We start from the raw sequence: 17,867 nt of genomic DNA on the forward strand, positions 1-17,867 counted from the left end.
CTAGACATTGTCAATAATAAAATCTGTCAGCTCTATATGATCCTCAGAACGACAGTGTGTTTATTTTATACCTTCAAGTGTCAGAGGCTGTGCTGAAAGGCAACATGCACACCTCATCCCTCCCCCACCCTTCCTTGCTTGGCTTACAGTTCTGAGCCTTGTAAATCTATCTAACAGGGAAGGGAGGAGGATTGCAGTCTGCAGCTCAGCCCATCTTTTATGACACTTGAGCATGTTATAGAGCTGAAGGATTCTGCAGCCACCTTTGAAACCAATTTTGTATAATGTTTCAGTGCATCTAACATAAGGAAGCAACTATGCAAAACAAACAAAAAAATATATATATATATTTTTTTTTTTTACAGCTCCTCGGCAGAAAACTGTCTTCTTGCTTACAGGCTACAAACAAACCATCTATAGGCTGATCCTACAATCACACCCCTTTATCCCCCTTATTATACTTCTTGCTATTGTACATTTTGTAAGTTAACAAGAAGCAGGAAAAAGCCAGAAGGGAGTATGACTGCAAGAATACACAGTTTGTTTGTAGCATGCAACAATGTACATATATGTCTGAAGCTATAAATCACAAAATGCTAGTTTAAAAAAAAGCTTTTTTTATTTTAGAAACACTGAACCAATAAAAATGGTTGCAAAACTGTACAAGCCCTTTAAATGTAGTTCCAAACAGATAACATTTATAAACATCCTCAGGTCATTTGTTAACAAGCCCTTTCATTTACAGTGTGTCTCTATCAACTTTATAACATAGGACACACTGCAAGTGCAGCCACTCTACTATAAAATATACTACATTTCTTGGAGGACCATTAACTGTGACAATGGCCTGCAAGCCGATTGAAAAATCTAAATTCCCAGCTCTTACAAGTAATATCACAATGTTCCTTTTCAATATGGGCTCTGCTGCACTGCAGTAGAAAACTCATAGGTTTATTGCCCTCAGTCCATAATTCATAAGCCCTGCTGTCTTATGAAGCGGCCTAGGAGAAAATAAGTGCAATCGAGTTGGGGCAGAACAGGGTTAGAATAATATCTGTATAAAAATAATCAAAAGTGCTAAATAAAAAAAATCCCATTGTTTCCCGCCATACCTCTATTATGTCCAACTGCTTCTAAAGCAATTCATTAAGATCTCAATCAGGCTGGATTAGACAGCTGTAATATACATTTCTTATGTCTATATTATTCACTTACAACCCGAATCCCCACAGTTCTACAGGGTCCTATGATTATTTTATTATCTGCTTAGATAACTGGGTGGTCAAAATGTAGTGGTCTTAATATGGACCCTCAATTGCAACTGTCCTACTGAAATACGAAACAAAGGACACACAATAGGCTCCAGTGGTGTGTGTCTGGTTGGGGGAGAGAAGGGGAGCTTGTTTAAAAAATAATAATAATAATAATTATTGAAGTATTGTGGCAGGTAAGGGTGCTTAGTAGAGATGAGCGAACTTACAGTAAATTCGATTCGTCACGAACTTCTCAGCTCGGCGGTTGCTGACTTTTCCTGCATGAATTAGTTCAGCTTTCTGGTGCTCCAGTGGACTGGAAAAGGTGGATACAGTCCTAGGAAAGAGTCTCCTAGGACTGTATCCACCTTTTCCAGCCCACGGGAGCACCGGAAAGCTGAACTAATTTATGCAGGAAAAGTCATCAACTACCGAGCTGAGAAGTTCGTGACGAATCGAATTTACTGTAAGTTCGCTCATCTCTAGTGCTTAGTGTTGGTATTTCTCATATCATTTGTAGGGACTGTGGTAAAAGGTGCTTAAAAAACTTTCGCATAACAAAGTAACCCCCAGTTACTGAGAGAAATTTAGTTTTTTTTTTTATTATTATTATTATTTCAGTTGTTTTACTTGTGCAATACGCTTTCCTGGCAGAAATGATCCAAACATCATTGTGCCGTATAGTAGAATGATTCTGTCAATCATCTCATCCTCCAATGCCACCAAGCAATCCGTTATAGCCAATGTAAGAACATGGGCACAATTACAACCCATGTAATTATGAACATGTGCCAACCAGTGAATGTGCTTAAAAGAAATAAAATATCAGACAATAAGCTTGGTCAATTGTATTTGTCAAACAATGTCTACAGTACATACAGTTACAGGTCAGCCTAGTACTGCTTCTCAGAGTCTGAAAAACAGAGGCCTGAACTAGACATCACAGACTGGGGTAAAGCTAGAACTATATTGATGAAGAAGACATAGATGCAATTTCAGCCTCTTCTCCTAACTTAATAATCAGACTAGCATCATCTTGTGGCTAAGTAGGGATACATTTAATAAAGGATTTGGGCACCTTGGTATCATATTTTGTGTGACCTCTCTGCAGTAGACATAACTCAATGTACTGCTGCTGGGCTCATGTTATATATTACACATGGTGTTAAAGGAGGCCTCAACTGTCCTTCTAGAAGTCCTATACTGAATGTCTGCAGCTTCCAAAGCAAAAATGAAAGCTCAGGTTCCATGTCGTCTCTCCACATCAACTGCTCCTACATAAGACAGAAAATAAAGGATGTAGAATGCAGAAAAGATACATGGCAGTCAATAAAAAAAAAAGAAGACAGCTCCATGTTAGCATCCCATCTTCCAAAGCTTGTTCTTCCAGCAGCATCGGAGGGTGGGCTAAGCGGTCTTGCTCTGCCTATCTGGAAGGATGATTGCCTAGTTAGAAGAAGCTGTAATTGGGTTTTCCAGTTCCAAGCTGGAGTGAAGATTGTTGTAACATGACTTGCACACGCGGCTGGGCTCAAATAGTTGCTGACTTGGAACAGGGACCTTCTGGTTACAGCAGCTTGAACAGAAAACATTTCCACAATTCCTTTAACAGAAATTAAACAGAATTAAAAGTGGATACACATACAGTAAAACTTCAGGCAACATATCATAATTAGGACAATGGACCTACTATGGGTAATAACATACCAGGGCCAACTCTCTCTTTCTGATCTTTCCAATGCAAGTAAGACTGGGTTCACATTACTTCTGCTTCCTACGGCTGTTGGATCCGGATGGGAAATTTGAAAACTGGTGCCCCTGTATCTCAGCCGGACACACGTAGCTTTTCAATCAATGAGCCGACCGGAGTCAGATAGGGACTCCGGTCGACTTAAAACCATGGTATACTACGGATTTAAGTCCAGTCACAAAACCAGATACAGGGCAAAAATGAGCCGACCAGAGTCACTTTCTGACTCCGGTCAGCTCACTAATTGGTTGAAAAGCTGCACAGGTCCAGCTGGGATACGGGAGCACCGTTTTTCAAATTTTCCAGCCGGATACCGCAGCCGTAGGAAGCAAACAATGTGAATGCATTGTTAAAGTTAAAAATCCAGTATACAAATCAACTGAAATCTGCATTTAAAAAGGACCAGGACAAAACCATTTCCAGTCCTGGTATGTGACACAACCATATTTGGCCCATTTTACTGATTATGAAGCTTTGCCCAGAGTTTCTCTTTAAAAGGGAATTAAAAAAAAAACGGTTTCTGGTGGAATCATTGACAAGTAATGACATGAGCATTTTCAAGCCAGTGACTAGCAAAGAATGCCACTGCCAAGTGACACAGCCATGCTCCTGTGAAGAACTGGTAGTGTTACTGACTACCCTGAAAGCATCTATCACTGCTCAGGTCTTCCAGATTCATAGGGTCAATGGAGCAGATAATGCTGTATGTATAAGTATGGACACAAAGGGAAGGGCACTGGCAGGAACACTGTCTTCTTGTCTGTGGCCATATTTATAGGAAGCAAAATCGAATATTGTCAAGCTTAAAAAAAATAAAAATAAAAAACACTGGACAAACACTTAAGCATTGCATTAAAATGTTTGTTACAGATTAAATATAGCATGTCTGTTTTTGCAGGTTAAGCCTCTCTCTTTTTAACCCAGCACTGCGTATTATTGCCCATTCACATGTGGGACACGATAATCACGAGAAAACACTACAACTTCTAGTAGACATGCATCAGGAAACAATACATGCAAGTAAGAGGCTCAGTACATGCAATTGTTATAAATATACGCAACACATCCCTTAAACCGGGGACAGTAGTCGGTTACACAACTGTGTGTACTACTTAGTTCTAGCCCTCAGTAACATCTTGCTGCATCTTAATCTGACAGTTCCATTGAAGAACATCTAAACAATGCAGGTTGCTAATATTGTCTCTGCATTGATGTTTGATCTCTTTAGGTTTCAGTCATGCACTTTCATGAAATCACAAAGGATGCTGATAAAACCAGACTGTCGCCATGTGCACAAAATCTCAAATCTACCAACTCCTGTACTTTTCACAGATTTCAGCCATAGTCAGCCAAGCATGGCTCCCTAATCTATACAATAATGGGGCATAACCTTTTCTAAACACAGATTTACAAAACCTGTGAATTCTGCTGTTGTCATGATCCCCACCGATTCTGTTTACTGTAACAAATCTATGCAGTAGGATCCAAGAGAGTCCTGCAAAAACTGCTGGATACCACACCACTTATGTTGTCAGCCAGCAGAAGCAGGAAAAAAAAACCCGACCTCTGTCAGGTTTAGCTTCGTGCACGTGGCAGTTTAATGGATTCAATTTTTTTTCTAGATTTCCAAAACAATTACCAAATTCTAAGGATTTTTAAATGAAAATAAAGTAGTTTTTTTTTTGCACTAATTTTTTCCTCCTCACCTTCTAAAAATCATAACTCTCAATTTTCCACCAACAGACCCATATGAGAGCTAGTTTTTTTTTTTTTTGCGCCACCAATTGTACTTTGTAATTACATCATTTCACCACATAATCTATGGAAAATCCCAAAAAACTAATCTTTGTGGGGCAAAAAAATAAAAACCACCACCATTTTGCTACTTTTGGGGGCTTCCGAAGCTACACAGAGCACTTTTCGGTAAAATTGACACATTCTTTATTCTGTAGGTCCATAGGATTAAAATGACACCCAACTTATATAGGTTTTATTTTGCTTTAAGTATTTTTAAAAATTCTAACTTAAAAAAATTTGCATGTTTGAAAATGTCCTCCTGACCCCTATAACTTTTTTATTTTTCCACATACGGCACTATTTGAGGGCTCATTTTTTTGTGCCATATCGGTATTATTTTTGTTTTGATGGGACTTTATATTTATACACTATACATTTTTTAGAGCATAAAAAGTGACCAAAAATATGCAATTGTCGCCATTGACCGTGTGGCTTAATTAATGTTATATTTTTATTGATCCGTGTTATCAGTGCTTGACTGCTCCAGCCTGCCATAGCTGACTGGAGCATCAAGGAGGCAGGTAGGGGCCCTCCCACCATCCTCTCAGCTATTGGGGACGCCGCAGCGGTGCTGAGCTACACCGGGATGACTTTTCTCCCATTTTAGACGCCGCAATCAACTTAGATCGAGGCATCTAAGGGTTTCTATAAGGGGGGCTGGCAATGGGCCTAAATATATGTCCATTTCCTTAAGGGGTTACTCTTTCTGCTTGAATTTGCAGATTTAAAGTTTTCCTATCTTGTTGGAGTCCCTTTGATACAAAATATGCATTGTCACAGTCAAAGAAAGTGGCTTGGGGGACAGTTTGTGTTAGCATGGATGTTTTTTTTTTTATTTTTTTTATTTATTTATTTATTTTACATTTATGCTTTATAATTCTTTTGTTTTTAGGTTAAACTTTTTACTGTAACTGAAGCACCTATGAATGCCTTGGTTACTGTGCTAAATAGCACAACAACATAAGTAAGGGGGTAAATGCCATGCTAAGGATCACCAAGTGATCACATAATCGCCAGATCCATTAGAGGCCACTACCTCAATTCACTACAAGGTGTTCACCGAGCTCAATGTAGCCTGGAGAGAGAACTGTCATCTCAGAGTCCCAAATCACACTTTACAGATGAGAGCAAAAGAATACATATGGAAGATGACACTAAGGATAAAAAGCCTAGTCTGAATGCAAAATATGGCAGTGTAGCAGCAGGGGAAAAAATTGAAACAAAATGATACGCAGTGCTGCATAAAGTCCTATACTGCAAGTCAGATGGAGAAATTTATATCATTACTTAACCCCTCCCCCCCCCCCCCCCCAGGGAGTATGGGTACCTCCTGGGAAGGGGGGGGGGGGGATTGCGACATCATCCCACTCTGTACAGTGCGCCCCTCGGCTGGAAACAGCAGCCGGGGGCCACATCTAGTAGCCTGCAGCAGTTATTAACCTTTTAGATCCCGCAATCAAAGCTGATTGCGGGACCTAAAGCCGGCGACTGAATGTTGCCGGCTGGTTGCTATGGGTGATCGGAACCACCTCGGGGTAATTGCGCAGTCCCAATCACCTTAACTGGCTGTCGAAGGGTCCCTACCTTCCTCCGTGCAGTCGGATCTTCGGTCTGTGGCTACAGCCTGCTTTGGCAGGCTAAAGCAACAGACCACAGATAACACTGATCAATGCTGTGTAATAACAGCATTGTTCAGTGTTAGGAATCAAAAGATTCCATGTTTAAAATAAAAAAATGTGAAAAAGAAAAAATATATAAAGTAATAACTATGTATAACCCCACCCCCTAAGTTTGAATTACCCCCCTTTTAAAATTTTATAAATAAAATAAAAAAATAAAACATGTGGTATCACCGCATGCGTAAATGTCTGAATTATTAAAAGATAATGTTAATTAAAGCGCACTGTAAATGGCGTAAATGCAAAAAAATAAAAGGCCAGAATTGTGCATTTTTGGTCACTTCATATAGCAGAAAAAAAATCCCTAAAATACTATCAAAAAGTCCATTAAAATCAAACAGTACTATTAAAAAGTACAGATCATGGCGCAAAAAGTGAGCCCTAATATAGCCCTGTATGTGGAAAAATAAAAAAAAGTTAGAGGTCAGAAGAGAACAATCTTAAGCCTACTAATTTTGTTACAAAACAGTAACTTTTTTTTAAAAAACAAAACCTTTATAAATTGGGTATCGTTGGAATCTTATGGACCTACAGGATAAAGATACCAATAAGTGTACTGTGTAGAAATGGAAGTTGCATAATGGCATTTTTTCCTTCCAATTTTACCCCCCAAATTTTTTTGGGGGCTTCACCATACATTTTGTGGTAAAATGAGTGAAGTCATTACAAAGTACATTAAAGGGGTACTCCACTGGAAAACATTTTTTTCTAAATCAACTGGAGCCAGAAATTTAAACAGATTTGTAAATTAATTCTATTTAAAAATCTTAATCCTTCCAGTACTTATCAGCTGTTATAGGTTCCACAGAAAGTTCTTTTCTTTTTGAATTTCCTTTCTGTCGGACACCTCTGTCCATTTTAGGAACTGTCCAGAGTTGAAGCAAATCCCCATACAAATCTATCCTGTTCTGGACAGTTCCTGACATGGACAGAGGTGTCAGCAGAGAGCACTTGTGGTCAGACAGAAAAGAAATTCAAAATAAAAGAACTTCCTATGGAAGGATTAAGATTTTTTTTAATAGAAGTAATTTACAAATCTTTTTAACCTTCTGGCACCAGTTGATTTAAAAAAAAAAAAAAAAAAAAAAAAAAGTTTTCCAGTGGAGTACACCTTTAATATATATTTTCTCCTGCACTATCCACAGGTACTGGTGGATAGTGCGGGAGATGCTGATTCATATGAGCCCTACCTTACGTGGATCCGCCCAGCCGTTCGCCCGCAATTGTAGTTTTATTCTATGTGTATATATTACTGTAACTGGCACAGGCGGGGCTTCTGCAGGTTAACTGGCACTGATGTCAGCGCCGCTTATGAATATTCATCCCCCCTCCCTCCAGTTAGGAGCAGCGAAGAGAGGGAGAGCTGGAGGGGAGGGGGGATGAATATTCATAAGTGGCGCTGACATCAGTGCCAGTTAACCTGCAGAAGCCCTGCCCGTGCCAGTTACAGAAATATATACACATTTAATAAAACTACAATTGCGGGTGAACGGCCGGGCGGATCCGGGTAAGGTATGGCTCATTTTACTCAGTGTCTCTCGCACTATCCACCAGGACCTGTGGATAGTGCGGGAGAAAATATCTGACAGTTTTCCTTTAAGTCTCACAAACAAAAAGCCCTATAGATTAAAAATTTTAAGAGTTGGGGATTTTAAAAGACGAGGAGAAAAAATGAAAATGCAAAATTGCTGCATCATTAAGGGGTTAAGGCTCCAGTAGTAACCAAAAGTTTGCACATGTTCAATAAACTTGAACAATGATCCAAAAAAGCGGTTTCTTATTCTTGGCTGATACAACATGCTGCTGAATATTTCCCACATATAAAGAGCAGACTTTATTTTTCTTGGGATAAATTAGGCACGGGTGAAAGGTGTGGGACTCAAAGGGCCAGATGCTGTTAGTTCTGGTGACTGCAAAAGAACAAACTGACTAACCAACCTCAACAAAAGCTCACCACGTTTCGGCCCCGGCTTCTGCATTCCTGCAAGGAAACATGGCTGAGATGGAGGAAGGTTTCATTGGCGTTGTAGCTTATTTGTGTGCTGGTAAATGTGGTAACTAAGTGACATTTAAGATATAAATAAGCAGTCAGTGAGGAAACAGATTTATGTTTTCGGAACTCTTCGTACAACTTACCTACAATGGTGTTTTCTGCTTGCCAACCAGAACTTGCCGTCACAGTTATGACAATTAGGGGCAAAATGGTCTGGAAGCCATCTTGTCACCTGCAATAACCAGCAAAACAACAAGGCAATATAAATAAACACATTTAAAAAAGCCAGATTCCAACAAAATATCTTCACCAAAAATAATATATATAACTACACAGCGCTTTTCAAGGTACTAGATGCCCTATTTGCTGCTATGAGAAAAATATATGGTTCCCTATTTACCATATAAAGATTGACATTTGTATAAATATAGTGTATTCAAAGCGCAAAAATAGTAACTTTGAGAAGTTACGTATATCATATAAAATAACTTACTATGAAGATGCGATGTTGCGTGCTAGTGTTCAGAGTTTCAATCTCAAGAATCTCACCCAATGTACTCCTTTTCATACTGCCCTCCAGATAATGTGGATATATCGCTGTTATTGCAGGTAATGCTTGAAAGTCTGAGTTTGGGGAGGTTTGGGAGACAACCCCAGCCGGCGGCGTCTCGAACTAAACCTTTCCCGCTGAAGGCCATGTGTTTGATTTGAGTGACGTCACTAATGTAAACCTGAAGGGTCAGAAAGGCTTCCAACGCGTTTCAAAGGCAAATTCGGCCTCCATCAGGGAGATTGCTTTCTGTTCCTCCTATCCTTTTCAAGGCTGCATTAGTGAGAACGAGCTAGTTTGTTTATGTATATTTTTTTTGTATATTCACTGGTCGGATGTGGTTATCTATTCTTTTAGGATACGCAAGAATGTTTCTATTGTTTAACCCCTTAAGGACCAGAGCGTTTTTTGAACATCTGACCACTGTCATTTTAAACATTAAAAACTCTGAGATGCTTTTAGTTATCATTCTGATTCCGAGATTGTTTTTTCGTGACATATTCTACTTTAACATGGTGGTAAATTTTTGTGGTAACTTGCATCCTTTCTTGGTGAAAAATCCCAAAATTTGATGAAAAAATTGAAAATTGTGCATTTTTCTAACTTTGAAGCTCTCTGCTTGTAAGGGAAATGGATATTCCAAATAAAAAAAAAAATGTTATTCACATTTCCAATATGTCTACTTTATGTTTGCATCATAAAATTGACAAGTTTTTACTTTTGGAAGACACCAGAGGGCTTCAAAGTTCAGCAGCAATTTTCACAAAATTTTCAAACTCACTATTTTTCAGGGACCAGTTCAGGTTTGAAGTGGATTTGAAGGGTCTTCATATTAGAAATACCCCATAAAAGACCCCATTATAAAAACTGCACCCCCGAAAGTATTCAGAATGAAATTCAGTCAGCGTTTTAACCCTTTAGGTGTTTCACAGGGATAGCAGCAAAATGGAGAAAATTCACAATCTTAATTTTTTACACTTGCATGTTCTTGTAGACCCAATTTTAGAATTTTTGCAAGGGATAAAAGGAGAAAATTTATACTTTTATTTGTAGCCCAATTTCTCTCGCGTAAGCACATACCTCATATGTCTATGTAAAGTGTTCGGCGGGCGCAGTAGAGGGCTCAGAAGCGAAGGACCGACAAGGGGATTTTGGAGAGTACGTTTTTCTGAAATGGTTTTTGGGGGGCAACGTTGCATTTAGGAAACCCCTATTGTGCCAGAACAGCAAAAAAAAAAAAAAACACATGGCATACCATTTTGGAAACTAGACCCCTTGAGGAACGTAACAAGGAATTAAGTGAGCCTTAGTACCCCACAGGTGTTTCACGACTTTTGCATATGTAAAAAAAAAAAAAAAAAGGTTTTCACTAAAATGTGTGTTTTCCCCCAAATTTCCCATTTTTGCAAGGGTTAATAGCAGAAAATACCCCCCAAAATTTGTAACCCCATTTCTTTGGAGTATGGAAATACCCCATGTGTCGACGTCAAGTGCACTACGGGCGAACTACAATGCTCAGAAGAGGAGGAGCGCCATTGAGCTTTTGAAGAGTGAATTTGTTTGGAATGGTAGTCAGGGGCCATGTGCAAAGCCCCCCGTGGTGCCAGAACAGTGGACCCCCCACATGTGACCCCATTTTGGAAACTACACCCCTCACAGAATTTAATAAGGGGTGCAGTGAGTATTTACAGCCCACTGGCATTTGACAGATCTTTGGAACAGTGGGCTGAGCAAATGAAAAATGTAATTTTTCATTTTCACGGACCACTGTTCCAAAAATCTGTCAGACACCTGTGGGGTGTAAATGCTCACTGTACCCCTTATTATATTACGTGAGGGGTGTAGTTTCCAAAATGGGGTGACATGTTGGGGGGGTCCATTGTTTGGCACTATGGGGGCTTTCTAAACACACGTGGCCTTCAATTCCGGACACATTTTCTCTTCAAAATCCTAATGGTGAAAAATCTGTCAGACAAAACTGCCTTGGCCCCCCATACGGATGCGAAGGTGGGTAGCAAGGATAAACCTACCGTTTCGCCAAGTTCTCGATCTTCTGGTCCGCAGGATCCTTAAGGGATACCGCGTCTGCCAGAGGCAGGGTAGTAGATTTGAACAGATGAGAAACGGGAGGATCAACTGCAGGTGGCGTCGTCCACTTGGAAACCAGATCCAGAGGAAAGGGAAACTGAGCTTGAATCTTCTTGGTTCCCTGAAATAGTTTGTCTGGATGCTTCCAAGCCGGCGTCAAATTCTGCATGAGAACTGAAAGCCTTAGGAGAATGCAGAGAGCGGCGAAAAGAAACTTCCGGATCAGGATCTGAAGTTCTTGAGTCCTTCAGATAAAAAGTGTCTCTTGATGGCTGACCGCAATCCGTCCACCATATCAGACACGGCAGCGTGGTCCTCATGATCAGAGGTGGATTCCGACCAGTCATCCGCTACTTCCCCTGTAGAGTGGGAGTGTTCGGTGGTAGCCTTAGAATGAGGTGTATTAGACCTAGAACAAGGAGTCGGGGACCTGGGATGGTACCGGAGGAGCGGCCCCTAGAGAGGGGGCACAGCCAGTGAGCTGGGGAAGAGGAGCGAGATCTACGGAAAGAATGTCTATCCCGAGTAAGCGACTCTGGAGAAAAGCCAGATGAAATCCTTTTAGGGAGCTTGCAAGAGTGGTGGAAGCAGGGGTCATGAGAGACTGAGCTGGACTCCCTGGGGGTCGTGCGCAAGGAGGACCGCTCCAAGGCAGAGACCACTGTTCTGGAGACCTTAGCCAGATCGGAGATCAACTGAGAAAGGGAAGAAACCCACTCTGGGGGAGGGGCAGACACTGCGCGTTCCAGGGGGACATCCTGAGATACAGACAAAAGAGGGATGGTGCGCGTGCTGGAGCAGGCGGAACAGGTGGATTCAGTGGACTAACGCAAGTAGGTGACTAAGGCTGTGGTCGCCTGTCTGGGGGGAGGGTCAGGTCTGTGGTCGGACATATGTGAAAGTAAGGAACCAGACAGCAAATAAATTGGAGCAATCTCACCCAGTCCTGGGTGCTGCAGCTGAGAAGCAGGCTGTAGCTGTCCTGTGTCCACAGATGAGCAGGTAGCTGTTGAGGTGAAATGGCCCGCAAAGCAGGAAAGAGAAGCAGGCTGCACTGACCGGGGGGGGGGGGGGGGTCTGCACCCAGATGGACCCTATTGGAAGAGGAGAAGGAGGAGTACAGAAGCTGACCCTCCAAAGCACGTGCACTGACCTGATAGGAGAATCAGTGACCCCTGGTGCGCGCGTTGAAAGATCATTGGCCGGCAGCAGGAGGAGGAGGCCGGGAGCTCCTCCAGCACGCCCGATGCGAAGAATGGGCGGAGTTAAGTGCCAGACCAGGCCGCAGCTGTGGCCTTAATTTCCTGCCCACCGAATGACATGCCCAAGAAGCGGCCAAAAATGAAAGCAAACTGTGGAGCTGGCCGCGCAACCACAGCCCAGCACTGTGTGCCAAAAGAAAGTGAGTAAGCAGTGTTGGGGATGAAAAAGGGAAGGGGGAGGAGAGCTTCCCCGCGGTCCCCGAAGTCCCGACACTGCATACAAAAGACTGGAGCCCGCATCCCTGTCCTCAATAACAATAAAAATTAGTGGAAATGAATGAAAAATAATCCTGGAGTCCCAGTATAAGGGGACCCCTAAGTAAGGAAGAGAGAAGGAGGGAGAGGAGGGGGGGGGGGGGGGATACTCAACCCTGTGTCTGCCTTCTACTGACACTAAGCTAAAACTGATTAGCTCAGGATCAGTAGGCGGGGTATATCCTGCCAGGAGGGGCCGACTTTCTTTTTGTATGCCTAGTGTCAGCAAGATATACCACAGTCTGTGTTCCCCAATGGAGTCGACCGAGGAAATATACATAAACAAACTAGCGTGTTCTCCCTAATGCAGGTAGCATGATAAAAACACCCCATCTGAAGCCTTGAAAAGGATAGGAGGAACAGAAAGCGATCTCCCTGATGGAGGCCGTATTTGCCTTTGAAACGCAGTGAAAGCCTTTATCACTCTTCAGGTTCACATTAGTGACGTCACTCGAACCAAACACATGGCCTTCAGCAGAAAAGGTTTAGGACGAGACGCCGCCGCTCAGGGCTGTCTTCTAAACCTCCCCAAACTCGGACTATCAAGCATTACCTGTAAGAACAGCGCTATATCCACATCATCTGGAGGACAGTATGAAAAGGAGTACATCGGTGCAGAGCCTTATTGGGTGAGATTCTCAAGATTGAAACTCTTAACACTAGCACAGAACATCGCATCTTCATAGTAAGTTGTATTACATACATAACTTCTCAAAGTCCCAATTTTTGAATACACTATTTAAAAAATATCTTCACTACATTATGGCACCGGAAAGACTGATTTATACAATACTGACTGACTTAATTAAAATACCCATTGTATAGAACATACAGTAACTTGACATATTCCAAGGGAGTCTAGAGATGTGAACTGACAGAACTGAGGGATGATATCTGTCTGTTGTGTAGTATACAGATTTTAAAACAGGCCAACAAAAACTGGAAATTCCCTTTCCTGCAGGCACTGTCCCATCAATAAAGGGGTTGTCTCACCTCGCTACTTCCTAGTTTTCAGGCTCTCCCGGTTGCTTGTAGTGGCCAGAAAAGCCGAAAGCTGGCGAAGTTGCGAGGAAAGACAACCCCTAAGTATTTTATTTCTCTCAGTTCAGACAAAAAAACTTTTTTCAACTGAAATAATTTTTTAAAATAATTTTGGTGTCTAGATATCATGGTTCTTGCGACCCCTGGTGATCTCTAAATTTCCTTTCAGAACATCAACATGTGTCCCAGTCTGATAAGAAGCTGCTTCTAGTGTGCCGAATTTGAGTACTAGTAATGTTTACTGGTTGAATGGATTTGGCTTTAGGTTTTATTCTGGAATCATTTACAGAATATACACTGATCAGACATAACATTAATGGTCTATTCACACGTACAGTATTCTGCGCAGATTTGATGCGCAAGATTTTCTGCTGCAGATTTCAATATAAACTGAATGACTGTACACAGCTTGAAATCCTGTGCATTAAATCTGCGCAGAATACTGTATGTGTGAATAGACCCTAAAGGAGTATTTCAGCGTGCAAAAATGTCCTCTCTGCCAGTTTTAATAAATCTTTTACCTAACCAATTTCACTGCTCATAAAAGTAGTGCACCGAGGGTAGCAAAATTCAGCAAAAATGAGCTGTGTTTTAATGATGTCTACGTTGCCCATCAGCTAGATATATTTCTATGCACAGGAGCGCATAGTTAATTTATACATAATGTGAGGGTAAATGGGTATATTAAGCCGTGCTGTCTTTTTTTATTTTATTTTTTTACTATGCTCACAATAGGAGCCACAATCTCAATCCTAGCAGCTGCCATGATTTTTAAAGTACAGCTTCTTTCTAGTGGCAATTTGGGAGGTGTGCAATAGAATAAGACTATGCTGCAGCTGTGGAAGACAAAACAAGCCCATCTGTAAAAAAATATTGGCCTGATCAGCTAATAATCGCCCCGTGTAATAGGGCTCTAACTGGTGATTGTCTCCCTCACCAGAATTTGAACTACTTTATTCTGGAGAGGAAAAAGAGGAGGATAATAATTTTATTTTTATTTTTTAAACCTGTTAAGTACTGAGGGCGTACAGGTACGCCCTTGTGTCCTGGTACTTAAAGAGTACCTGTCAACAAATAAAACTTTTAATATAGTGTTCCTTGTGTAATTAGCAGACACTTTCCCATTCACTTGTTTTTAAAATGATCAACATAAATATGTTTAAAATGTAATAGAAAAAATGGCCACTAGATGGCTCTGCTCTGTTCCCTGCCACAATTAATACAGTAAGTTTGGTCTCCTCCCGGCCGGAGACCAAACTCAGGAAGTGTTTCTCTAATCTAAGCTTGATTGACAGCTGCACAGAGCCTCACTGAATGCTGCACAGAGCCTCACTTACAGATGCACAGAGCCTCACTTACAGATGCACAGAGCCTCCCTTACAGCTGCACAGAGCTTGAGGTCTTCTATTCATCACAGCAACGATGTGAGGGCGGAAGTGGTCCCCCAGCAGACTTCAGTGATGTCATGGCTGCTGGGAGATGCCCACTTTCTCCTGCTGGGAGGTTTCACTTTGTGAGCAAGAATAAAAGTACAATATAGAGCTTTTTAAAGCTCTGATTTTTTTTTTTTTTTTTAAGGGTGTGAGAAGTGTTAGGAATAGTTAGGGAACATAGCCTGAGTCAGTTTAGAAAAGTTTATTTGGTGACAGGTACTTTTTAAAGGACCAAGGGCATACCTGTACACCCTGATGCCGTAAGCGACTTTGAAGCAAGCTCAGGACTATCAGTAGCCAGACACTAACTGCAATGACAGGCACTGCCAGTCATTTAACTTTTTAGATGTTGTGATCAATGCCCATCAGAGCGTAATCGTGGGGATTCGTTGAGCTAAAATTCTGCCGATTCACTGATGTATCCAGGCTATATTAGTGGATTGCCGATCTCACTGTGTAATGCTATTCCCTATGGGGACTTAAGTGTAAAATTTAAAATATTTGTAAAATTATACAAAATCCCCTCCCAAAGGCCTCCCTGTGGCCAAAATGGGCTATGTCCTTAAGGGGTTAATATTTATACTTTAAACTGTTTTTTAGTGACTATGGTGGTGGTGCCAACCAGCGCTGCTGTACCTCTGTGTCCCGTTTGTCCACCTGCTCCCAGCTAGCTTCTGAGAAGAGTTCTGTACTGCAGCCCGATAAACAGCTAGGATCCCTGTTGCTTTCAGAGTCAGGAATTGAGGTCTGTAGAGAGTACAAATGCTATTTAATGGCCATATATGTTAAGGCTGGCCTCATGCAGGTCACAAATTCCAATGTAATATGCGACAATTTGATGGTTTTCTATAGAATTACAAATATAATTTTGAAAACAAAATACATCAGATAGTTTACAGTACAGCAATGTTCTATAAAGAACAACTGTGAAACCTCATATAGCTCTTAAGATTCTTATTCACAGACCTTGCTGAAACACAAAACCAGTACCTTTGCCACACACCAGTAAAGATATTAATCTGTGCCTACTGGAACTCACCACCTCATCTGTATAATCTCCATTGAAACGCAGAGGGCCATTTTGTAAATGACTTTCAAGCCGACAACGAAGCTCTTGCACTTGCTTCTTTAGAGTTTCTACTTCCTGCTGATGACCACTTTCCATCTGCCTCAATCTCTGCTGGATGGCATCCACATACAAAGGCATCCCATCATCATCCAGATGATTGCGGGCTGGTTGCTCCGGGGTACTCCCAATCCGGTGTCTTCCACAACCATGCAAAGGGCACTTGTGTGGGATGTTTCTGAGGTGGATCTGGGGGTTGTTTGAACTAGAGTTCTGCCTTGAGAGTATCTGCTTCCCCCGACGATTGTCCACACTAAGACATAGTCCATCAACGACAGGAGGGGAAGATTGGTCCCTATTACACAAATTTTGTGTGTTGCATTCAGCAGGGGGAAAGGCACTATGAATAGGGGGATAAGAAGAATGCGTCCTTTCATTATGGTTTTGCAACCCCTTCAAACCCATCAGAAGTATGCCCTCATCTGACACATGTTCTGATTTCAGCGAAAGTTCATTTGCTGCTGTCACATGGTCTAGCTTGCATGGCCAAGTAGTTGAAACATCATCTACTAAAGTTTCTGTGGAGTCTTCAAGAGCAAGGTGCTGTGGCAACTGCTGTGAGATTTGAGAACTAGAAAAACACTGGTCTTCCCCTTTTGTTAAGTCTGAATCATGTTTTTCACTTTCCTCTGGATCAGAGTTATCAGAAGACTGCTGTCTAACAATCTGACTTACTTCTACCTCACATACCAAAGTAGCAACCCCCTCTTTTTCAGATTGGGTAGAAAAAGCTGTTTCGCAAGGTGGCTGATCAAACTCTGTACATAACTGTCCACCAGTAGATTTTAGGTTTTCCCCTTCCTCATCAGTTTTCCCTGTATTGTCCGCACTCTTTGATGCACTACTATTCACATAAGATTCCTCCTCCTCATTTCCCACAGTTTTTTCTCCTTCTTCAACCTCAGCCTCTTCCTCCCCATTCACAAGTTTTCCATTCTGCTCTTCTCCTCCCCCCTCCTCTTTGCTGGCTTCTTGAAGTATATTTTCCATTTGCCCTTCCCCAACACCAGCAGCAATGGAAAACTGAGCCCCCAGCAGTAGTCTCTCTCCCTCTTGGCACTCTTCTGCAGAATTTGCTAAGCCATTCAGTTCCAAAGAACGTCTATGCTCCTGCCACTTCTCATTTAGACTGGGGTCACTGCTGCGCCTATTCACACAGGGTACGCTTATGTCACAGGCAGTTGGAAGGTCATCATAAGATCGGGTCTTGGGTAACCTAGGGGGAGGAAAAAAATATGTATATAGATAGATGCAGACAGGTAGATCTAAACATGCTCTAACGTGACATGTGCACAACTTTCCAAACACTTTGTTTAGAAAGCTTCAATGGGTTACCCGAAGGCCAAAAAACTCCCCTGCAGCTCTCGGTCATCTGGTCTCCCACTAGTCCGCTACTTCTGAGATGGGCTCATCTCAGCAGTGACAGCCCACTCAGCCAATCACTGACTGAAGGGTGCCTGGCTTGAGTAAATGTGAGCAAATGTTTGGCTGAGAGGTTATCAAATCTGTCTTGGAAGTAGGGAAACCAGTTGGTAATGGATCACACCGACAGCTGCAGGCTACCCAGGTAGGAAAGTATAAAGTTTTTTTATTATTATTAATATTTTCATGCTTCCCCAGCAAGATAACCCCTTTAAATA

The 17,867-nt window shown here is 41.7% G+C and overlaps 1 protein-coding gene across 6 annotated transcripts in view; it reads right to left on the minus strand.

Annotated features, from left to right (window-relative positions):
• Positions 1-1,839: 1,839 nt before the first annotated feature.
• MTMR3 (myotubularin related protein 3) overlaps positions 1,840-17,867 on the minus strand; it is a 100,693-nt gene continuing 84,665 nt past the window's right edge. For 2 of the 6 annotated variants that reach the window (XM_056528683.1, XM_056528681.1), the window contains exons 17-21: positions 16,141-17,443; positions 15,738-15,848; positions 8,616-8,704; positions 8,434-8,460; positions 1,840-2,856 (exon numbers count right to left, since the gene is read on the minus strand). In XM_056528683.1, coding sequence (XP_056384658.1) covers positions 2,700-2,856; positions 8,434-8,460; positions 8,616-8,704; positions 15,738-15,848; positions 16,141-17,443 — 1,687 coding nt within the window. In that variant the 3' untranslated portion in view covers positions 1,840-2,699. Of the gene's footprint in view, positions 2,857-8,433; positions 8,538-8,615; positions 8,705-15,737; positions 15,849-16,140; positions 17,444-17,867 lie in introns of those variants that run through there. The other 4 variants (XM_056528685.1, XM_056528686.1, XM_056528684.1 and 1 more) reach the window with 4 other exon arrangements.

This window comes from Hyla sarda, chromosome 1 (assembly GCF_029499605.1).
Source record: "Hyla sarda isolate aHylSar1 chromosome 1, aHylSar1.hap1, whole genome shotgun sequence".
In the NCBI taxonomy this organism is placed as follows: Eukaryota; Metazoa; Chordata; class Amphibia; order Anura; family Hylidae; genus Hyla; species Hyla sarda.